The 24,793-nt window shown below is 33.3% G+C and overlaps 2 protein-coding genes and 1 long non-coding RNA gene across 5 annotated transcripts; 1 reads left to right on the top strand and 2 right to left on the bottom strand.

Moving 5' to 3' along the window:
- Positions 1 to 1,051: 1,051 nt before the first annotated feature.
- Positions 1,052 to 2,613, bottom strand: LOC140791678 (uncharacterized). Its single transcript, XR_012109616.1, has 3 exons — positions 2,373 to 2,613; positions 2,173 to 2,287; positions 1,052 to 1,172 (listed from the first exon to the last, which is right to left on the bottom strand). It is a non-coding gene; the product is annotated as an uncharacterized lncRNA (long non-coding RNA).
- A 1,966-nt stretch (positions 2,614 to 4,579) lies between these two features.
- LOC140791683 (transcription and mRNA export factor ENY2) lies at positions 4,580 to 7,891 on the top strand. 2 transcript variants are annotated; one of them, XM_073142295.1, is made up of 5 exons: positions 4,580 to 4,690; positions 4,926 to 5,013; positions 5,240 to 5,334; positions 7,251 to 7,327; positions 7,476 to 7,891. In XM_073142295.1, coding segments are annotated over exons 1-5 (336 nt in total). In that variant the 5' UTR covers positions 4,580 to 4,688; the 3' UTR covers positions 7,550 to 7,891. The 2 variants fall into 2 exon arrangements, with proteins under 2 accessions (XP_072998396.1, XP_072998397.1); XM_073142296.1 differs by lacking the exon at positions 4,580 to 4,690 and adding an exon at positions 4,810 to 4,828.
- A 2,786-nt stretch (positions 7,892 to 10,677) lies between these two features.
- LOC140791843 (uridine/cytidine kinase UKL1, chloroplastic-like) lies at positions 10,678 to 22,478 on the bottom strand. Of its 2 annotated transcripts, XM_073142520.1 has the most exons (14): positions 22,194 to 22,478; positions 22,003 to 22,094; positions 21,559 to 21,628; positions 21,295 to 21,413; positions 19,211 to 19,307; positions 17,759 to 17,838; positions 16,976 to 17,170; positions 16,738 to 16,821; positions 16,545 to 16,605; positions 15,084 to 15,144; positions 12,680 to 12,773; positions 12,521 to 12,593; positions 11,117 to 11,199; positions 10,678 to 11,035 (listed from the first exon to the last, which is right to left on the bottom strand). In XM_073142520.1, the coding sequence occupies exons 1-14, from the start codon at positions 22,369 to 22,371 to the stop codon at positions 10,889 to 10,891; spliced, it is 1,434 nt and encodes a 477-aa protein (XP_072998621.1). In that variant the 5' UTR covers positions 22,372 to 22,478; the 3' UTR covers positions 10,678 to 10,888. The 2 variants fall into 2 exon arrangements, with proteins under 2 accessions (XP_072998621.1, XP_072998622.1); XM_073142521.1 differs by lacking the exon at positions 16,976 to 17,170 and having other exon boundaries at positions 22,194 to 22,475.
- Positions 22,479 to 24,793: the final 2,315 nt, after the last annotated feature.

Raw genomic sequence — 24,793 nt, 5'->3', positions numbered from 1 at the left:
TCTCAGCTGGTTGCATGACATTGATTCTTCGTTTCAAAACAATAGAGGGATACGAAGAGCAATAATGGTCATGCCAACAGTGTCACAACACTTGGCACAAAGAGCGCCACCATCGGCACAGCAAGTACCAATCAGCACAGGGTGTGCCAGTGGCTCACCCCATGCCGATCCTTGTTGGATCGGCATGGGTGCGTGTTAATCCGTCTTGACTGGTGCGGGTCGCATGAGGTTCCAAATGTATTTTATTAATCTGAAATGGACTCATTAGAGTGGTAAATCTAATAAATTCTATAAGGCCTTTTTTTTATCGTGATAAACATGATATGCTATGTGGAGTCATTTTTTTTAGTTTTTCCTATTTCAATCATATTATATAGTAGTCAACCATAAATATTAATTATAATAAATATATTCAATCATATTATATGTTGAATAATATTTCTATTTGATTATTGCTATATCATTAATAAAATCAATTATTTACAAAAATAATCTGAATATAAAAGACTCTAATGTAGACTTTAATACATATATTTAAATAAAAAACCAAACATTGATGTATTGAATACCCAAAAACATCTTTAAATATACTAAAAATTTTATTAAAAATATGTCAAAAATAGACTATAACGTAGACTTTAATACATATATTCAAACAAAAAACCAAATAATGATGTATCGAAGACCCAAAAACATCTTTAAATATACTAGAAATTTTATTAAAAATATGTCAAAATATACCAATGCATGCATGGCCATCGCTAACAGAGAATGGAAATAACTTCTATCAATGATAACTCGAGTAATATTAGTTCTCATGAGCAAACAGTACGTGCTTATATAATAGACTAAGGCATAAATTTGAGTCACAATCAGAGGTTGAATTATTTGCATTCGTAAAACAATTAACCAAAAAAATCTAGAGAAGACAAAATTTCTACATAAGAAATGAAAAAAAAAAATGTTTGCGCCAAATTATAAGTCAGATATGAGGCATTTACCACTAATGAAAAGTTTGGAACAATTTATATAGAGACAGATACAAAGGTTGCTGCCTAACCTCTACATAGAGGAATATCGACAATGTTATGTGTTCCCTCTTGATATAATCCAATCAAGGGGCTTGCTGGTGTTCCACGTACCGCTAGCTTTGCTCGACATCTCCATTCCCACTGAAAAGGTCATGGATTGGAAGAAGAATACAAAGTGAAAGATAATTAGGAAAAAATCTTATTAAAGATAACTTCATCAAAGCTGTCCTTTGATGTCATTTTACTGGAAACATCTTCTCGTGCAGGATTGTGAACCACCTTTTTTCAATATTACTAATTTTTATCCTCAGTCATTGTGGGCATCAAAGTGGAAGCAATAAGGTCTCTGAGCAACGTACGACAAGCACAAAAACAGACTGGCAAATATCTGAACAATGAAATGAATTATTTTCCTCATTAAAACCATCTTCCTTCAAACGAAATGATTTTATTTGACTTCAAGAACCTCCAAAACGGTCACCTACTTGACGCACAAAATATCCTTAGATTGCACATCCCTCTCTTTATGTGGTCTTATAATTACATCCCAAGCATCGAGAAACATACTTGTAATTCCTCCAACCATGGTCTTGTGAATATCTTCCTTAGTCGCAAAGCAGTAGCATAATGAAACAATTTACTCTGTTCTTCTTTTAGTGTCAAACTTATACAGGATTCCACGGTCCTTCATTTCATAACTAATGATCAAGAAAGGAAAGCTCAAACATATATCTATTCCTAGTAAAGTACATCATGAAGGAAACTGAAACCAAAAAAATTCTTACCTTCACACGGAAAGCAGGTTACCAAGCCTCAATTTTCACCATATAATGACAGAAAATCATTGCTTGGAAGATTTTCTCAATTTATTCCAAACTCTGCTGGTATATAGCCTCCTATTTAGCTCGCATTCTTTTATTCAGACATTTAACTCTTTCACTTCAATTTCAATTTCCTAAAGCTCCTAGATTTTCCAACCCACAAGCATTATTCTGAAAATCTTCCAATATAACTTTCTAACTTTGACTTCCCAATGGGGGACCGCGTGAAAACTCTCGTCCCACCACAAACGCATTGAAGCAGAAACAAAATTCAAGATTAATACTTTATTCAAGATATACGAGCTAATTGCAATACCTACCAATCTCCCACTATCAAAGGTGAAATCCGCGACGCCATGGTCGTCAAAGAACTTGCTTACTTCTTGTAGCACATGCGGACGATCCAGATTCCACTCGTGGGTGCAACCCGAGCAGCTACAAACAACATATAAGAAAAAACAAAACATGAAAAAAAATTCAAAAAAATTCCAACAGTGAGAGGGGGAGAGAGCAGGCTTACGATTCGAAGTGTTGGCATTCGAGAGGGGCACTGTTAGAGGAGGAGAGGGGTTGGGAGATTGGATTAGGGTTCTTATACGGTCTATTCGGAGGTTTAGAGGTGGAAGGTGGAGTTCGACGGGTGGAGGTGGCCAACCGGGCCGTGACGAGAGCCGGCGGGAAGATCGCCACCGACATTTTCCGGTGCTCGGAGAGGAGATAAGCAGAGCTCGAAGTCCAGCAGTGGACACTGGAGGTATATCGAGATTATATTAAAGTTGGATATTTCGAGTTTTTCCTTTTTGCATCTTACTACCTGCATGTTAACCTTATTGTAAAAGACCTCCTCAATTTGACATATTCGCAGATTGGCCCCTTCCTTTTCATTATATTATAAACTGTGAAATATCCTAGGCATACAAATTGACAGGAACCACCCTCTAGTTCTAACTATTTGTGTTGGATATGATGAAATTTTTTCCTCCATTCATCTCTATTTTTTGCTTCTTTTTATCCAATTCCATTCTTTGCAAGATAGTTTTATTTTTCTTCTCCCTCTTAACAAATATATTATTATAGCTAAATTATATTTAGACTTCCTAAACTATGATTTATGATAAACTCGAGATAATTTTTTTATTAAAGAAAAGTGGGATTAATTTAAAACAGAGATAAGTTTGATACAGCAGTATATTTTCTATTTAATGTTTCTATTGCAAATTTATTTAGTTTCTCAATTTTCCTACCAAATTCCCCTTCTTTATTTAGTTTCTCAATTTATTGCAAATGTATTTTTCTAAAAGGTAACAATATATTTTTTTAAAGAAAATAGTATCTTTTTAAACCTAGAAAAATTAATATTCCTCTTTTTCTTTTTTCTTTTTCACCAACATTCTATCTAAATAAACTTTCAATTTTAATCTTCATGAATTATATAGGAGCTTATAAATCTACTAATTAACATTTTTTATATAATTTAATTTGTTACTCAAATAATACCTAAAGTTGTTATTAAATGGATATACATTTGTTGGATTATGATATTTAAAAATATATATGTTCAGTATTTTTGTCGTATCTTTATCGTGTAAACTCCGATCAATATTATTTTAGATATATTAAAAATAATATTCAATCCTCTCAAATTTTTATTTTGACATAAGCATTTTCAAATTTGATCTTATTGGTGGCTAAGTATTTATTAAAAAATAATAACTTATAAAACAATGTATATTTATTTAGTGTTTTCATTATATTTTTCTCATATAAATTTTAATTGATATTATTTTGGATATATTGAAAAGCTTATTAAGTTTTCTATATGTTCATTTCTTGTGAATACCTTCAAATTTGACTATTTTAAGACTAAACATTTATTAAAAAATAATAGCTTAAAAAATAACATAATCCATTAATAACTTACATGATTCATTATTAAATAATGGAATCAATTTTTATTCATTCATTTGCTTTTATCTTTCTAATATAAACTATAATCGGTATTATTTTATAAGCGTTATAAAAACTAATCCAGTCTGTTACAATTTAATTTCTCACAAATATTTTTAAATTTAACCATTTTGGAAGATAAAAATTCATTCGAATATGGCTGCTTAAAAAAGTAATATAATTATGTAATAATAATAATAATTATTATTATTATTAAGGGTTTTTCGATTAAGCTTGAGTCATTGTTGAGCCAACTCAAGTTTGATTAGTTGAGCTAGGCTTGAATCTAATTTCGAGCTTAGTTTGATGACTCGATAAAACTCAATTAATAAATTAATATTTATATCATATAATATACAGTTAATTTAATTAAATATAAACTTTTAGATCAAGATTTAGGAATTTGTTTGTTTGGAGTTGGAACACAAAGCCCAAAGGGTCCTCTCCATTTCTCACCGTCCATTTACATACAGATGATCAAATCAAGCCTAATTCAAGCTTGATTTGGGCTCAATTTAAGCTTAAATTGTATATATTTAAATTTATTTATTGATCGACTATTTTAGACTCAATCTCAAAAACATGTATCAATTCAAATCAAGCCTAATTCAAACTTGATTTGGGCTCAATTTAGGCTTGAATTATATATATTTAAATTTATTTATTGATCGACTCGTTTAGACTCAATCTCGAAAATTGGGTCGAAATTAATTTGGAGCCAAGCTCGGTCGATTACACCCTCTTCTATCAGATTTGCGGGTTATCGGATCCTTTTGCCAATCCATGGAGTTGGCGTTAACACGCGAGAGAGACAGCAATTCCGTAATATTAAAACGAGAGCGAGCTCGTAGTCAGAGGAAATCCAACAGAGCTGAAGGAGAGCACAGCGATGTGAGCAAATTTTTGTTTCATTTTCTCTCCTTTTTTTATTGGTTTTTGGTTCTCAATTCGGTTTTCTTTTTCTCCTAATTTTGCTACGAAATTTTACAATGTTCGTGTTTTTCTTCCTCCAATTGTGGTCGTACTTATGTTCGTATAATTTTGCTCTAAATTTCTTTGTTTAGCTCGGAATTTGTGAGTTCTTTTACCTCTAATTCTTGTTCTCGTTATCTTGGATTTGAACCAGGAGGGCTTCGATCAATCGGCCGCCGACTCCTGATGCCGACGAAGAAGCCGAGAAAGAGCCTTCTCTTCGGGAAATCATCAACATCAAGGTAATTTGAGTTCTTCCTCTCTTCTCGACCCGAATCTTCCATAGATAGCCTATGGGAAGAGAAGAAAAGGGAAGACAGTAGAAAACCAAGGAGATTTAGCTAGTGGGTTTTGCTCGAAATAGGGTTTTGTGCGAAGGGAATGTGAGGAGAAGAGGAAAGGAGGGATCTTGGATACCTTTGGTGTTCTTTTTGTAGCTGTTACTGAACTGGGTTTTGGTTTTTGAAGTTGATCGAGAGTGGGGAGAAGGAGAAATTGATGGAGCTCCTCAGGGAGAGACTCATAGAATGCGGCTGGAGGGATGAAATGAAAGCCCTTTGCAGGTATGAGCCCCATCATTGATCATCCTATTATATGGTCCTTGTAATACTGGTTGGTATGGTATCGTTGACTTATCCAGTGTAACAATTTGATAAGTAATTCAGTATTATCTAAGACATGGTTTGAAGTTTTTCCCGAGAGAGGACAGTACCTGCTAAAGCTTATTAAAAACTAGGGAAGAAACTCATTGAGACGCCAAAACGTGCAAAATTGTTGATTTTGATCTTTGCTTCACTCCATTATCAGCTGAAAATGATCCATTGCAGTGCTAATGTTTCATTTTTTTTTCTAGGTGTCAAAACTGAAATCAACTGAAGCTGAAAATTTGTACCATGAACCAATCTTTATTTACTATTTGCATTGATGAACCAATCTATGGATCAACTCAAATTGAAATGGGAGCTCGACTTCCAGAAAGGAAGTTATATAATTGCATATGACTTTAGATAAAGTAGCACTATTCTAAGTTGGTTGGTATTATATCACTTGATGAACCTTCATAATTAGCAACAAAGAACCCTTCTATTTGAAGGTGTCTGTTTGGCTACACAGTGTTCCTCATCCTGAAGTACCCTTTAGGTCGAAGAAACAAATTACTCATGTAGATCTCCTAGGTTCTTGCATGAACTAACAGCACTACCAATAAATAGAGTTTTTGGTCTCATGATTGTAAGATATTTGAATTTCTGCATCACAGTTACTATACATCTCTATTTTTTCATCCTCACTTCCAGTAATTACTGATTAGTATACATATACAACATGAACATAGTGTCCTGCCACAAATGCAGAATGATCAACTTGACATTGATGGAAACCATATTATTTTACCATCCTTGGAAAGCTACCAGACCAAGCTCGTGGAGACATTGGATCTCACAAGTTCTTTTATGTTGCAATTTGGATACTTGGCTTCTTCCACCTTAAATACAAACCTTTGTATATGCTTCACATAAAAAGGATTCCATTTTGCAAGGTCGCCATTTTTGGTCTGGGGAAGGCTCCCCAAGATGCAGAAAACTAACCCATTTAGGGAAATGGTTTTTCTCTGACTTGTAGGAGCAAAAAAATGTTTGCAACCTTGAGTTTTCATCAGAGTAACTGGCATCCTCTCTTGTTTCGTGGGTTAATTAATCATATCTTCATGAAAAAATGAAATCTTAACATGTAACCAATAAAGTGGCCCATTTAGATTAACAATAGAAACATTTTCTTGAACATAATCTAGTTTTGCTCCATGAACTTGACAATATATTTGGCTAATTAACGTGCTCTTGACTTCCCACTAAACTATCAAGCTGCTTTTTGGTTGAGTATGTCCATCAACATCCCAAACTGTGCGCTCTCCACATGGAAGACTCACCAACTAATAGGTGTCATTTTAAGAAGAGTATGCATCTTCTCCTGCATTGCTGTCTTTGAGTTCTCATGTAAAATGCTTCCTGAAGATATTTTTGGAGGAGTAATGAAGATAGAACTTGGATAAAAAGAAAACATAGAAGATTTGGCATGACATGTTGAAAATTAAATGAGTGTTTTCATGGATAACTGATATACTCACCAGTTAACATTTGCACTTGTTGGAAGAGAAGCAAGCCACAAGTAACAACGGAAGAACATTGTGGCAGTGATTTTATGTAGTGTAGGAGGTAGATGATGCTGATTCACAAGAGCAATATGTGATTGCCTACTTGTACCCTGATGCAAGATGTAAGTTGATGGGAGATTTGATATGATGCATCTAGTTGCTGAACGGATCCAATCTGTTGGACTAAAGTATATTTGCTGTATCTTCAATTCATATATCCCGATACTACATTTACTCTCTTTAATGCCATTTTTGCGTGCCAACCTTCTTTAACCCATCACATTATTTCATCTGTATTCTCAACTCTCTGGAACAATGTTATTTCCTCAGGGCTTATGCTAGGAAGAAAGGAAGAAATAATGTTACAGTGGATGATCTTGTTCATGTTATTACCCCAAAAGGCAGAGGTAAGCAATTCTTCATGTATCTTTCAAATTTTTTTTCATGTTGAAATGTGATCTGTTAATTTCAGTTCAGAAAAATAAGTGTCTTTCTTTACCTGAATGGCCTCTCTAATTTCTTTATAATTTGATGGTATTTTCTTCTGTGATGCAGCATCGGTGCCTGATTCTGTCAAAGCTGAACTCTTGCAACGCATACGGTCTTTTCTCATGTCAGCTGCACTTTAATAGATGGTTTCATGGTAAAGAATGCTATAGATGCTAAATGATAAAAGGTGGTGGAGGTAAAGGTAGGAAGCACTCTGATGATGTCATGCATCATGTGTATGTAAATTCTGATATCAAATCAAAAGAGGCATGTTTTGATATAATGTCAACAAGATGACTATGTCCTCTCTCAGGAACAAAATAGAACTAAAACTTCTAGTCCTCTTCTCAACAAGTGCTGTCTTGACAAGAGGTTTATGCCCTTTCTTATGAACTGTGAGAACTAAAAACTTCTAGTTCTCTGCTCTCTTAAACAACATTCAAGGCCTTTGGAAATTGGATATGAGGTATAGTTGCAGATTATGTTACCATGAAATGAGAGCATTATTGATTACTTTATAAACCAGAATTTGGAATCCACAGCTTTGTGTTTTCACAATAACAAATAATCGATATGTTGTCTCTGTTGACGAAATCTGTTTCAGTTGTCGATTATAAATTATAATTGATAAGAGTATTAAAATGTTAGGAATTCGGAGACAAATTAAACAAGGCATTCATTTGTAGAATAAGTTCTATTTCGCTATAGTTATGCTTGCATAAGAGAGATCATATCGGTGCATAAGAGAGATTATATCGGTATAGGTTGGTGCTTTTTTGTAACTTAGTATGGTGTGTAATAATTATATTAATGCGACAACATTTTATTTCAAAGAAATTCACAAAGTTAAAATGATAGTTTGGATGAGCAGAGGAGAAAGCAGAAAGAGAGATTAAAATAATAGCTGATTAAAGTAATTGATATTTTTTAAGAGTAAAATAATAATTAATAATATAAAATTGGATAGAATAGGAGTGGAGAAAGAAGTATGTTCTAATAAACTAGTTTTGAGATAAGTAATTATTTATTTGCTATACTAATATGAGAAGGCTTATACTAAACTTTTTCTAATTTCTTGTTCTACAAGTGAAAGTGAATGTGACTGTTTGATATAACATCAAACTGGTTACAATGACCCTTTCGTTTTTCTGTTTCTGAGAAAAGTGGGCTGGGCCCATTTATATTTAATTCCAAATAATTTAAGAGAACTACAAAATGAGATTGGGTTATAGATGATTAAATTTGCTTTCTTTATGAATGAGATAATGAAAGATAGAATCAGAATCAATCCTCAGAATTGGCTCTGCTGTAAAATGCTTTATGCTCTCATTTTAAAGGCCAGCATTTGATATTGAGATGAGATGCAAGAAAAAAAGAGAGTCAGCAATCATAAAGGCAAATCTAGATGGCTGAGCATGCATTAAAATGGGAAATTTAGTTTATACTGTAGTCTTTTTTTTTCCACCAAAGTAGGGTATTTTAACACAAACTACTTATACAAATGATTTATCCTAAATTTATTACCTAATGAGTCTATTTTAAATATGTCAGTTATCACTTTGTATGCCTGAGGAAAATAAAAATGCTAAATGGTTATCAGCAATTTATTTTAAACTAAATCAGTGAATAAATCAACATTTTCTACAATATGATACGACTTGGTCGGATTGGATCTACTCGCGGCATTGGGTTCATTGGGATGAGATAATTTATCTAGTTTTTATTTGCTTGATAGAATAAAGCCTTTTGCCAGGGGGCGTTCGAACGCCATGGACCTGCGTTCAAACGGGGCCGTTCAAACGTTTGCACGCGTTCGCAACTACAGAAAAACACAAATTGTGCAACGCACAGTGGCAAAAATTGTTGGTTTGTTAGGATTTTAACTTAGTTGTTGGTTTATTAGGGTTTATTAGAGTTGTTTATTTTAGTTGATGAGTCCCTAGGATGAGCCTCTATAAATATGTGGAGTCAACCTTAATTGAAAGAAGTATCTTAGATAATTGAATTAGTTTTGGTCTTTATCTCCTTCTCTACTTGTCTCTAGCCATTGGCGCCCTCTCCTTCCTCCTTTCTTCCATCGCCCAAGTCTTTGGTCGGCCTCTTCCAATTTCTAACCACCTTCTTCCACATCAATTTCTCTCCATTCACACCAAGAACTAAGCCTAGCATCTATTTAGCCATTGGTGGGCTATCAAGCTAGGATCTAATTGATCTTCAGCCACTCTTTGGTCGATATCTTGAGATCTAACTGTCCGAATCCTGTGATCTTGGATTCTTTGGAAAGCTTTCTCCAAGAGCAACAACATATCCAAAATTCAGGAGAATCCATCGATTAAATTATTCGCAGATCTCTTCAAAAGTTACGTGCTTCATCGAGTCCAGAACTGTTGCGAATCGAATTAAACCAGTTCGTAACACAATAACATAAAAGTTTAACTAAAGCTCTGTTCACTTGTAAAAAAGAAGATCAATTTTAGGAGAATTGTTCTAATTTTTTATACTAAAATAAGAGAGCTGATACCGGCATAAGCTATTCTATTATTTAATTATATAATAGTATTAGGAGTAATAATTATATTAATGTGATATAAATTGATATTATAGTAACGGAGAATAATAAAATTATATTGACAATTGATGATGTTTTATACCAAATGACCAAAATACCTCTCAGTGGATAGGTTATTAGATGTTGCGCTCTCAAGGACAAATTGGTTCTTTTTATTTATTATTAAATATATTAATTTAGGGGTATATAATAGGAGGAGAGAGAAATAAAAATTACTACACCAATATTAGCCAAAGTGGTTGTTTAATTGCTATACCAGTATAAAAATATTTATTTTAGGAAAGATCAATTCTTATCCCATGAGTAAATGGAGGCTAAGGCAATAGCACAAAAAAATCATCATTAGCATTTTATATGCCAAATAAAGTATGTCAAATAAAATGCTAATAAATTTAATATTTTAGCTATCATATCACTAATAAAAATTTAGCATTTTTCTTCGAACCTATGTGATATCTGACGTGCCCAAAATAAACCTTTTTGAATAATAAGTTTGGGTATTGGATTATTTAAATACATAAATTTGCCAGAGGCCTACTTTGATAAAGAAAAACATTCCACTAGATAAGAAAACCTATGCTGTGAACAATGGTACAGAATGCAATCAATATTCATAACTCTCTTTTAATCAGAAAAAATTGAAACAAAAAAAATTCATGATTCACCGTAAAACTGAGAAGCACATCATCAACCAGTGTATTTCCAACAGCTTCTTAAATATAGATGTAACAAATTTCCATATGTTCCTGGCAGTTTGTGATATGACACATCTGCTGAAATGATACTTGCACAAATTGATGACTTTTGTCACGAAATTAGTTCATCACTTGTCTTCTCTCTCAAGATTTAGACACAAGTTTCATTCCCGATGAGTAAATACAATCCTTAAATGATAGCTGCGGGTCAATCATCAGTTGTCAGTGCCGAAGTAGCGATCACCAAACTCACCCAACCCAGGGATTACTCTGAACTCCTCGTTTAATGCAACGTCAATCTCTGAAGTAACAATCTTTAAGGAAGGAAACCGCTTGCAGACACAATGAATCCCTTCAGGTGCCTAATCAAGCAAAGGATCAACTAATAAGTATTTAGCCATAGCAAAGTCATCAATAAACCTGCTAACTAATCCAGCGCTCACCGAGATAAGATTAAGGAATATAATTCGACTCTCGGGAACTCCTCTTTGAATGAGAAGTTCTATAGCTTGATTTGCTGAGTTACCTAGGAAATCAAAAAGTACACATCTTCATTGGTGAGTATGCAAGATGTTGACAAGTAATTGCAGATTAGAGAGAGAAAACATGTATAAGTAACCCCAGAAAAGAATATAGATTCACATAGGTTTAGAACAGAACAAGTTATTGGTGTCTTCATTAAGGATATTAAGCATTTATACTTGTTGAAAGAAGGTTTGCCTGTAGTACATTTTGCAAACAGAGAAGTTCAATGCAGTCCATATTGCATGCGTCATATCTATGAATAATTTAAGGCACTAGAGAGAAAATGATTGGCAATTATTTGTCTAAAACAACTTACTAGACAGAGATATTGATATGCAATTCCTCTATCCTACTGGAATATAAATTGTAAATTGGAGCATTTTTAAATGATGTTACTTGTATCAAGGTTTTGTAGTGACTGATTATGTTGCGGCTCATCTGCACAAGATAAGCAGCATAACAACATAGAGGGGCCATGCAGAGAAAAGAAGAGGAGGGGGAGATCAAAATGGGGGTATACCACCTCACATTCAAGTAACTGAACCAACTTACTGAGATAGGCCAATGCCAAGTAATCCTTGCCCTTATTGCCAAAACTCAAATAGATTCCATGATTAATATTACAAAAACCTTAAGTGCGGTCTCTGCACACAGTAAGTGTCGGGTTAAACAAAGAGGACAAACCTGTGCATGCTCTAAAGCTGGTGTCAGCTTACTCGAGTAAATTCATGGGCTTACCCCTAATCTATTCGATTGACAACGTACTGTACCATGGTTCAAATTTTTTGTTTTGCTTTCAGTTGGTTTCGGTTTTGACCCCTAGAAAACATGTAAATTTTAGACCAAAACAGATCGGTTTCAGCCAAAAGTGATAAAAAGGGGTCAAAATGAACAGTTTGCAAGATTTGGCTTTCATCAATGAGTTTTAGCATTAGTTTTCAATAAAAATCAACTGGGACTGTTCCATCTTGACCGAAAATTCAACCATGTACTGGACTGAGGTATAAAAATTAGTTTTTCTAGAAGGTATCATCAGTAAAACAGAGAAAATGGGATCTAAATATTAAATTTTCATGAGAAACAACACAGAGCTGCTAAAAATGAAAACTAGTGACACCTTTTTCATCCAAGGCCAGGAATAGTTTAGCATCAAATCATTAAAAAGACCGTATTCTGCGACCTAACAAATAGCAGTGACCTGAAATTGCCTCACCATCTAAGTAGTTTTCACAATTTCATACACTATCTGATCATGGTAAAAATATGTTAAAATATGCATGTGAATATAATAAATATGCTAATAAAGAATGTATGTGACAAACCTGTACCAAGCACAGGGTCTAGAAGTAGAACATGCCGTTCAGAAATATCATTAGGCAGCTTCTGATATATAAGCTAGATGAAACAAGGCAACTTGATAAACATCCCATAAAAATCATTTTAGTTCATAGTCAATTGTAAAACTATAATTGAATACTCACCTGTTTACCGTTGTCTCCTTCACGGTGGATGAGAATTTTACCAATTTTTATTCCTTTACAACATGCACGCAGGGCATTCTCCATACTTTCACCACTGCAAGCAAAGAAGGGCACTATCGGTCACTTCTAGATTAAGATTGAATCTTAATATTCTTTCAGTTTAAAAAATAAATGAGTATGTGTTCTTGTTAATGAGATGGGAAGAATGGATTTGATACAAGTAGTCAACGATGACCGGGCCAGTGGCACATGTTGTACCGTGCTACCATCGGTATGGCATGACCCTATGTGTCACTGGTACACATTTATAATAAAATTTGTAAGATATTTAGATATATTTTTAGATTTTCAGTATGTCAATATTTAGTTTTTAGTTTAAATATATGTATTAAAATCTACATTATAGTGTTTTATTTTTAGATTATTATTGTAAATGACTTATTCTATTAAAGATAAAGTAACAACTAAATATAAATATTATTCAAAACATAATATGATTAAATATATTCATTAAAACTAATATTAATGATGAACACTCCATAATATAATTGAACATATAATAACATTTAACACATAATATTAATTAATAATAGTTCAATAATTAAAATTAATATCTAATTAAATGTAAAATGACGAGAAGGATTAAAGACTTTACTTGCCAGCACAAGAATAATACGAGAATGCTACATTAATTACCATTGGTATTCTTTAAAACTCATCCACTGATAGTATTGCTTATTGTAACATCTCACATAATCTTCATGCAAATAAAAATTTTATAATTCTCCTATGATATAATATGAAAATTGAGCATGCATGAGAATGATCGGCATCGGCATCGGCACCGGCACCGGCACAAGCATAGACATACTATAAATATATACATATCGTGGATATGAAGTATAATAAAAGTGCTGTGGCTTTAGTGGGTGTAATTGATATGACGGTAATGATGATGAACTCATATTATCCTATGCGTATATTTTTCTCATGATGTCCTGCTATTTATAAACTCATATCATCAATTTTATCTCAGCCTTCTAGATAATTAATTGGTTAGTCGATTTGATAATGATGGATGAAAATATAAATTTTTTTTTAAAAAAAGGCTCCATATGGCATAATGACTGACGTGGGGCCGTGCTGGATTGGCACGGCTTAGCATGGCACAGCCATCCATCAAAATAGTATTATAAAAAAGATAAAGCATGGATTACAGTACTTGCAAATTGTAGCTCATTCAGGCTCTTTGAATGCCCAACCACCATAATTGTGTAATATCTTCAAGTAGAATGGGAAAAAAAGCAATGGGGAGGAGAGGCAAGAGGAATTTGGCGGAGATTGTGCTTTCCAACTACCAAAATTTTCAATTAAAAAAAGATAACAAAACCGTATAACTTACTAAGGCTTGGCAAATGTTCGTACACTGTTTTATTTTAGTGGACCAAAGAAATAGAATTACAAAATATTTCCATGGACAAATTTAGTTTTCTCCAAGGGCAAACCTGACTTTTGCCTATTGAGGTCGAAACAAATGGAAGCTCAAAATCTATGTGATTCTGCAATGAGAACAAGTTGAAGCAGATACAGTTATAACTTCTCACATAGTCATTAACTAGGATGTATTACCAGTCAGAATATTTTAAAGCCCCATTAAATATCTACTTGCACTTATCCCATGCTTCATTTTACTGAAGTTGGTTGTTCTGATTTAAGGTACTGTCAGTTCCCTACTGAAGCAATGACTAACTGTCCATAGGAAGCAGTTAGCTTTTATGACTGATAACCATTGTTTAGATACCAACTGATTTGTAGCTGCATCTTTGATCAGTCTCACTGCCAGCATTTGCTGATGATAAATCATCTCCTAGTAAAGACTTGTCCTGTTACTAATTTACAAATTATTATGATCAAATCCAGCTAGAGATCTTCTTTACTTCATAGAAAAAAATATCAGCATCTTGAATTCTACAGAGAACATCACTGCCAGGAATTTCAGAAAGAGGCAAAGAAAAATCTCTTAGGTCTTGATATTTCATTGTCATATTGCCTTTTTCCTAGCACCTTCCTCGCTCAACTAAACCCTAAAGTGATTCAATGAGCTCCCTGTATTCTTAAATTGAGGAAAATTGATTCTGCCCATTTTATTTCAGAAAAGCTTTGGCTCAAGCCATTGAACCATGTACTATAGGTCACTCCCAAACTGGTCCTACTGTCACTTACCTTTGCCCAACTATCCAACTCCAAAGATTAATTGAAAGAAGGAATCTTAAACCCAATCATTTGAAGCTACCTATGATCATGATTATAAACTAAGATCTTACAAAAATTTACTGCACAAATGTTTAACATCAATGCTCCAATCAGTACCTGAGAAATTAAAAGTACCTGATCTAACGCTCACCTTCGGATGATAGAAACTCCACAGAGTTTCTTGCAGAAGTCAACTCCTGTGTATACGGAACCTAACCAGCAAATAAGTAACATAAGTTGATATCTGTAACATAATTCATTTATTTGTATATACTAACACATGTTCTACACATCCACTAAGGAAATTCTTTAACAACAAGCAATTGAAAATCCTAATGGTCTTGATGTTAACATGTATATAACTCATCGGATGCTTAAGAAAAAGATCCTCAATCTCCACATAGATAAAATTTTCTGAATTTTCAATATTCCACTATGTTAATTATTGAAAACATTAGCAAATAACAACAAATGCAACACAACTACTTAACAATTGAATGCTCCAACCAATTTCCATATGCATTTGAACTTTGAAGGACCTATTACTGAAAGATGATGAAACATAAAAGATATCTTTAAAATGTAACGCAGACAACTGATGATGTTTGCATTGGAATATATATGTTTGCTGCAATATTTAACAGATTGCTTGTTAAATGATATTTGAAAGTGGAGAGATAAAGCCAAAGATATACTGTCACCAAATAATGGGGTATTCATAGTCCGTAATATAACACTTATGAAGACCCTAATTTATGTTTCAATGGCTACCATCTCATGATGAACTTCTCTGTTCTTCTTCTACTAGGGCAACCACTATCTTTTGGGCTATTCAACAAGAAGAAGAGAAGTAATTGTTTGTGTTAAATAAATGCTAGGGGGTGTTAGGACATTCAAATGTAAGTCTAATCAATTTTCTATTCTTAATTAAGTTAATTAGCTGTCCTTGTTTATGTTTATGGATTGACATGTTAGTAAAGAAGTACCGATTGTTTGAATGTAGTTTGAATCTCAAAAACATACATGTTAACTAAAATCTGACAGTTTCTTTTAACCATGCACTACAAGTAAGAAAGTAAAGTGCTTCATGCTGTAATTAAATCTGTCTAACGACCAAACTCAAAAGCTAGAAAGCAAGATATAAAAATCTTGCTTATTTTATGCAACCAACAGAATATTACAGTTCATTATGAGCTTCTTGATGCTGATCATGCTCAATCATTTAAAGAAAAAACATGTAAACCATTTAATTGTTTTGTGTTATAACAACTATTTTGCATCATCAGATAATCAAGTTCAACTGAAGGACTAAAAAATACTGTTTTGACTTCAAATAAGTAAGTCATTTCAGCAAAAAGCTTATCTCATGTTCCAAGCCTATTTGAAGGATCAGCTCATATGGAGATATCAATTATGGATTTTTCCAAATCTACTTTCCTAGTTGTATATGATCATATATTGACCTTAAACATTGATATGATTTGGAAGGATGTCGAAGAAAAATAGATACTTATAACAGAAATGGATATGACTACTCTTACGAGCATCCAAGAGATTGCTTGAGCAATAACTCTAGAACAATTGAACAAAGATTAGTATCTTTTGAATGTACCTGTCGGCGTGACAATCTGCTTCTCAGTAAATGGCAAATGACCAAGACCATGCTCCACTACCTAGCATGACATTTTCTTGTATTATGTAACAACTATAGTAACAACAATGGTGATATTTATAAACTGTAAAGGAATTTAATTTATTCACTGATAAGATATATGAAGAGAAGCAGATGAAATGCAGAGACTTACCAGACGAATAAGCCGATCCGAGTAGAAGACAAAGTCAGGTGTAGTGATATCCCTGTCGCGTATAAGTGTATGCATTCCTCGAATCTGTTTAAAGATAATACTAAAGCATTAGAACCTAGTACCTTACAATGTCCAAAACTTTAACATAACAAAAGTAAGAAATAGTGAAGTCTATGGTTCACATAGTAAGGTATGAATATCATTGTGATACGAGAGGCATTTCAAAAATAGAGTATACCTGGAATGTTGATTGGATTACAAAAACATTAGTATATATTTTGCATAAGTCATGCTGACCAAGCTTTGTCCGAATGTGTTGTACAATTAAATCAATTGCAACATGGTTATCACCTCCCCGCGGTATGATAACATCAGCATATTTTTTCGATGGAAGAACAAAATCATCAAAAGCAGGCTTCACAAACCTTCCATACTGCAAATATTCAAGAGAATCTAATAAAGTCATGGATGTACAAATAAAAAGTTTGCCTTAATTAACTATATGCCACTTTCACCGTTTTCCTGAGAAAAATTTTAGGCTGACTGTCAAGCTGCTTATTGATGCAAACCGTTGCTCACAATAGAGATGAAAAAGATCCTTATAGCATATCTCCTAACTATTTGTGATCTTCAAGTAAATTAAGTTCTTCCTGCCTTTTGTGTAACTTTCACAGTTAAAGTCATTTTAAGGATCTTAGCACAAGATGCCTAGGAAATGGCAGGTCCAGGTTGAAGTTGAATATTAGTTTGTGAGTGCACAGACTGATATTAATCCAGGTTGGTGGAATTTTCCATTTATGTGAGGAGCATTGTGTAAACTTGAACAGATAAAAAATGATTAGTCATCATGTTCTGAGTGCATGAATGATACAGCAAGTTACTTCTTGTAAGATTTTGAAAAAGAAAAAGAAATGCCTGACGAGTGGCAAGAGTACAATGCCTAGAGTAGCCAGTTCAAGATTTCAATATTTCACAAAATCTACTAGTTAATAAAAACAAACTTTATACAAGACTCATATACCTGTTCAAGCACAGAGTTCACATCTCTACCTCTCTCAACAGTATCACGTCTTATTCTTCGAGCAAGCCTAATATCAGCATCTAATAGAAGTAGAAGATATGGCAAAAAAACAAAAAAAACAAAAGATAAGTATAAAAATGTGAGAATTGCTGTAATCAAGAATACTTGGATTATAAGTAACTATGAGAAATCAAGATTGTCCCATTTCATGGCCTTTGACATGTAAATTGTAAACTGATGTTTTGCTTGTTGCAATATGTCCTCATGTCATACCTTTATAACACTATACATGATGCAGCACATGACTTGCTCACACTCAACACAATTATCACAGCTATTGGCACAGGCCTAGTTCTGATCAAATGGATTGCCTTGACATATCTTTTCTTTATTTTTTACATAGATGCTTTAAAATAACTTTAGGAAAGATATTGTAAATGGAAGAAGTTACCTATATTTACCAACTTCTATGCACTCCCCTTAACTTACTCTATGATTTATAGTATAAGCAATTTTACAAAAACTGGCGGGTATATAGCGGCTAGTAGAGCTGATGAGGCTCAACAGCTAGTGGGTGCCATGGTGGGTCCCTTGAGTCTAAAGCAGCTTTCCAAATCAATAAAATTTTACATTACTATAAATCAAATTAGTTGGATCTGTAGCATTAATAACTTCATAGATGTCATATGCTCTTCAAATAAAGGATCCCTAGAGAAAATTAATGTTAATGATCTGAAAGCAAGAATATTATCTACTAGAGTATAAAATTTCAACCTTTGATATGGTTCCCAGCCCCATCACCAATCAAATAGGTTGCAAATCCTGATTAGACCACTTTGGAACAGATCAACTTCACTGTTTTTGCAGTTATTTAGCAGAAAAAAACATATTGACGCATACACAACAGAAGAAGCTAATTGAAAAAAGGCAGTGGATTGACTTGATCTTGAAATTAGCCATAAACTATACCCTAATCCATATGGCCTATAATTATGATATGCTGAATAGTTTACCAATTTTGCAGCCATGACAAGAAAAAACAATTATCAAAGCTTTGTCATGCACTAACTTGGCAACTCGACATAGTGGCTGAAAAGTACACTGGCACAGATACCATTTTCACTATTCATGATAAGTCTAAGCTCCAAAAAGGCAGCTTAGAACCCCAAATATCCTCAAGTCTGATGAGAAAGACTAATTGACTAAATAAGAAGTGTAAAGTGACAAGCTTTGCTGTTACAGATAAATCATTATATAGCCACAATCTACTCGATGCCAGAGTAGATAATAATTTGCTTGCTTATCAAATTGAGAGCATATTACTATATTAAGATAGTTAAATGTGAAGCAGTAAAGGTGTAAAACTTCAATATCGAATACCTTCGAAATTGCAGATAAACCCTTAGGCCCTAGAATATATGGAGTAAATGACAAGGAGGAACAGAAAGAGACCTGTATCGACAAAAATCTTCATGTCCATCAAATTACGAACTCTTGAATCATGGAAAACTAGAATGCCCTCCAAAATAATGACATCTGATGCATTGACCTAAAAAAGAAGCTTAATTAGTACTAAAAGAAGATTTTATTGTCAACAAAAAGAAAAAAATAAATTCTAACCAGTAGACACGTAAAACTCTTTAGAAAGTTGAGACTTTATTAAGTAACAAAAAACAACATCAAGAAAGAGAAGAACAGAAGACAGATGAAAAATGTGCTAAAGCAATTTTCTGTTTATTAATAAGCTCCAATTGCAGTCTGCAAATCCTCGCTCATCCTTACACATTTAAATCAAAGAAACTTGAAAACTGGCATGTACCAAAACTCGAAAACTAGTATTGCAGTAATGATCTATGTGAGAGTCTTACAAGAAAAACCCAAACAGCAGGCTCTACTCTTATGATTGCAACTCAATGAATATAAGAAGTTTCCCTCTGATTGTAGGTGCAGCCTCATACTAGCTTATACTTCAATCAGCACCCATCTGGAGTTCTGGACTACCGTAAATGAAGCAGCCAATAAGAATTTCTGTGACATGTCACAAAACTTGATATATTTATGTTTTATGTTGGTGTGATCCATTAATTTTTGACATCAAGATGTTCAATATGCCACTTCATATCCTCCCTCTGCCACCCTTTCACTTCTGGCATGATGAGAGTTATGGTGGCAAAATCCATGTCGCTCAGCTGACAACACAGATCCTTGACCGTTCATGTCAAGAATTGACCTCTTTTATCGAATGAGACAATCATAAAGAATCAAACAACTTGATATATATATATATATATATATATATATATATTATAGAAAACAAATGTTACTGGTGAATTACGGCAAAGTGGAATAAGTTAATGGATAAAATGCATTACATTAAATTTAGTAACTATTTTTCAATTAGACGAGAAAAATAAAAGCAACTGAACTATTTGCCTAACAGAAGAGAAGACAAAGAGATCGTTTGCAATAGAAAACAATGTAATGTATCAAAGTGTAACTCCTAATAACATCACAACTCCCGCTGCAAATATAGTAACATGTATTTATCATTCATACATTGCTAAAAACATTCAGCAGAAAACATCAAAGTAAAATCATAATGAGAAAGAAGAATATTCTAATGGGTATACTGCAAATATAGTAACATGTATTTATCATTCATACATTGCTAAAAACATTAAGCGACAACATCAAAGTAAAATTGTAATGAGGAAGAAGAATATTCTAATGAATTATACCCATTTTTGATTATTTTCATGCTACCTTTTCAAAATTACCTAATGCTATAAAAATATTAAAATCATATGGCATTTCCAAGATACTTCCTTTCAATAATAAAAAAATTCCTTCACCCGCTTTAATAGGCACTAAATTTCAGGCCCTTTTATAGAGTCTGCCAGGTGGTCACTCTTGTGCATGCTAAGTATAGGCCTATTAAATCATGGAACAAGCTCAGGGATAGGGCTAAGAAGTCTTGAACTTTTCCTCATTTGGCAAACATGGCCCAGGAGACTAATCTGGGTTCTTAAAAATCATTGGAAATAGGGGAAACACGATCTTGTTGAGAGATCCTTAGGTGTTCCCTGTGCCCTTGTCGTATATGCCTAGCTTCTTCAATGATAGTGCCAGGATGGAGAAAAGGGTCTCTTGATTCATTGTGATGAACTTTATGGCATCTATAACATTTTTCTGAAAACTATTGTTTTACTCACAACACCGTGAGGCTAACCAAATGGCTGATGATTAGCGCTCCATGCATTTACTACGAAAAAATAAAGTGAACCTTTTCAAAACTGAATACAATAACTAATTCAATGAGCTAATAAATTTCCCTCTTCTGGGAATATAAAATATTCAACATGAAAAAGACAAGTGCATTCTAAGACGCAGCTAAATATTTAATATTCCTTCTCCGTATTACCTTCCCATATAAGAAAGAACTCAAGTGGCCTATGTACTAACATCCAAAAGAATCTGTTTAAGCTGACCATACAACATCATAGAATGGAAACTATATAAATGCATCCACAAATTACCTTTCGAAAACTTTCAGAGCACCGCCTGTGGTTGTTAAAGTCATAAATAGGAATGTTGACAGAGCGTCCACTTTTAAGCTTGCCCATGCAATCCAGAAGTTGCTCAGTATCAAAGGCATCTACAGAGAAAATAAACAGTATCTAAAAGAATATCTCAAACAAATAGCAGAAGTACAGCTAATGCCCATGACTCATCAAGGCATGAAGCTTCACTGAAATTGCAAGTTACAATCAGGAAAATAATATTCATCACAATAAACCTACCAGGATGATCAAAATTGTAGTCTTGGACATACTCAGATTCTTCAGCAGTCAGGCCACGGTAAAAAGAATCCTGCACTTTACGATGTTATACTCAGCAGAATATATTGTAAACAGTAAGGGAAAACAACGAGACAGAAATTACTTCTACTCACTACAGGTAATAAATGCAAATGAAAATCATAACTTGAAAATGATGCTTATCTATCACATGGAAAACTATCTGATCATTGTGCCATATGACAACTGCCTTGCCATTCCAAAAGCAGTACGCAGTCGAAGGAACATAAAAAGTACTCAAGCTGAGGACTGGTAATGCAAAGAAAAAATAAGGCGCAAGAAGACTGATTTCATAGTATCTCACATCCACATCGACTATCACTAAAATCACTACAAAAACAACCCAACGAGAGAAGCCCAGATCCCAAAATTGCATCTTTCTTACACCTGATTAACAAGAACCACACGATGATCGTGAAGCTGCTGGATGATCATGTCGCAAACCGTAGTTTTCCCCGACGCCGTTCCCCCCGAAACCCCTGTAAGAAACCATCAAGGTTGCTTCACTGTGATCGCGGAAAAGCTAAAGAAACGAATAAAAATTGGATTTTCGGTTTGATTGGGGAAGGAATAGTTACCTATGACGAAGGGCTGCCTTGGGGTGGAGGAGCCGGGGGAGAGGAGGGCCGCGGCTTTGGCGGAGGAGGGAGAAGAGGGAGTGGAAGGGGAGGTGAGGCGGAGGGAGTCGAGGCGGAGGCCGCTGAAGTGGGCGCCGGCGGCTGCTTCCATGGCGTCGTCCATCGATTTCTCCGGCATTCTCTTCTCTCTCTCTATAGACTCGTTTCGCTTTTCCGGGTCTCTCTCACGCTTTCTTTTGTTGCCGGATAAACGAAAGAGTAATAAGCGTTACACGCTTACACAGGGAAAGGTTTGCAAATTAAGTCCGCTTTATATATTTACATTAGCAGACATAGACTAAAACTCGTGTCATTTGCAAACACAGTCTACTTATTATAATTATATACTTTTCGGCCTTCAATGGAATTTCAATGCGGCTATTGCAATTTAATTATATTCCATTTTTCAATTTAGCATATTAAACTGAACATATTTTTTTCTTATAATTCATGGGCATTTTATTTTAACGCAGTGCACACTAAAATTTATTATTACAAATAAAAATATTAAATATAACTAAATTATAAAAGCTCTGAATTTGAATAAATTAAGATCTAATGCATATATTAACAAAATATTTTTTTTTCCAGAGAAAATCCATAGACACTCATGGTATCATTACTTTTTAATCAATCGATTATAACTTGATATACAAAGGAAAGTGATATAGTTATATCATATAAGCATCAGTCAATAAGGCAAAAAATAATTTAATAAATATGTTTTTGATATAGTAATTTATAATATTTTAGAAAAGAGTTGCTTAAAAGCATACATCCTCTTAAAGAAAAGATTTTTCCTAAATTAATAGAGGTCATCAATTAAGATAACCACTTCATAAAGTGGGAGCTTTTATAATTTAATTATATTTAGTTTTTTTTATTTATCATATAAAATTAAGTGTTTATAATTTTTTTATAACCTATACATATTCTATTATAATAAAATACACAATATCTACATATGTGATGCGTACTAAAATATATTATTATAAATAAAAAATTTAATATAATTAAATTGTAAAAGCATCCATAAACTACTTAAGCGATTTATTTAAATAAATCAACCTAGATGTTTAGAAAACTATAGTAATAGAATATTTCTCTATATCAAATATCTGTATTCTGTGGAAAAACTCAAGAAATTGTGTCTCGTATCTTCTTCACTATAAATATTCAAGGATATTATTGCTAGAGTTGAAATTTTGGCCAAAATTTATAATTTATATTTAATTTTTAACTTGTAATAATAGACTCTAGTGGCACTGTATATATAGATTGTGTGTACTGCATTGTAGCAAAACATGTATTTCATATCCTAATTCGATGAATATAATCAAATTATTAATGCCCTAATTTTGACTTGAGTGACATTTAGATCATTTGATTATGAATTATTGGAGTCACTAGAGGAAGTCTAATATATTATCTTTTCTTTAGAGACTGCTTGGGATGAAATCAAAAAAATTTTACTCTTGGGTTTCGACGTTCGAACATCATTAGTCATGCTGTAGTCTCATGTTTGGGCATTTGAACGCCAAGCTTGCAGTCGTTCAAACGCTAAAAACCCCAAAACACCATTTTTTCAATGTGTTGTGGCGTTCAAATGCGAAAATCCGAGGGCACTTATTATGCGACGAGATTGTGATATTCGAACACCAACTATGACCGTTCAAACACTAAAACCCGAGAGTCTTATTCTTTGACAGGGCTTTGGCATTCGAAAGTTGTCTAGTACCGTTCAAATATCATAGTTCGAGACTGCTACTACTGAAATAAAAGTCCCATTGATGACCTGATTCGTCCTAGCAAACTCAATATCCCATATGAGGTGATTCAACCAGATCACATCACAATTTAGTCCCAAAACTTACACTACAACCAAGGGCTTTATATTTGGAGTCAAAAGTCAAGTGCACGCCAATGCACTGGACTCTATCTTTAGTATTCAATTATTATAATATATATATATATATAATATTTTAAATCAAGTAATAGGTTCCATAAATATTATTATTTTTAATAAAAAATTTAGTTAGAAAATTCTTATCGAGATCTTTAAAATAAGACTAATAATCATTAGTTTAAAAAATAATTTTAAATTACTAATTTGTTAATTAAGAAAGTTTGCATACAACACTTTATCTTTTCAACAAATTGCAATTTACACTTTATATTTTTACTATTTACAAATCAAGTCTTATAGTTTGACGAATATGTGCAAAAAATATTCTAATGTTAGATCTATTAGCTAAAGTTAAGTAAATATCTAGATTAAATTAACTATACTAAGAAGATTACCCGAATATTATCAGCCATGTTATACTTACCTAACATATACTAACTTGACCCAAGTCAAATAACCAAACCCAATTAAACTAAATTCAATCTATAATAAGGGCATTTTATTATTTTATAAATAAAATATATCTAATTAACGAAATATTTTAGTGATGTTAGTTCAAATCTAACATAGGGTATTTTCTACACATATTTGCTAAATTAAGAGGTAAGATTTATAAATAGTAAAACTTTAGGGTGTAAACCATAATTTCATTAAA

The sequence above is a fragment of the Typha latifolia genome, chromosome 7 (genome assembly GCF_019914945.1).
Source record: "Typha latifolia isolate L0001 chromosome 7, TyphaL0001v2, whole genome shotgun sequence".
NCBI lineage: Eukaryota > Viridiplantae > Streptophyta > Magnoliopsida > Poales > Typhaceae > Typha > Typha latifolia.
This window is presented reverse-complemented; position numbering and strand designations above follow the sequence as displayed.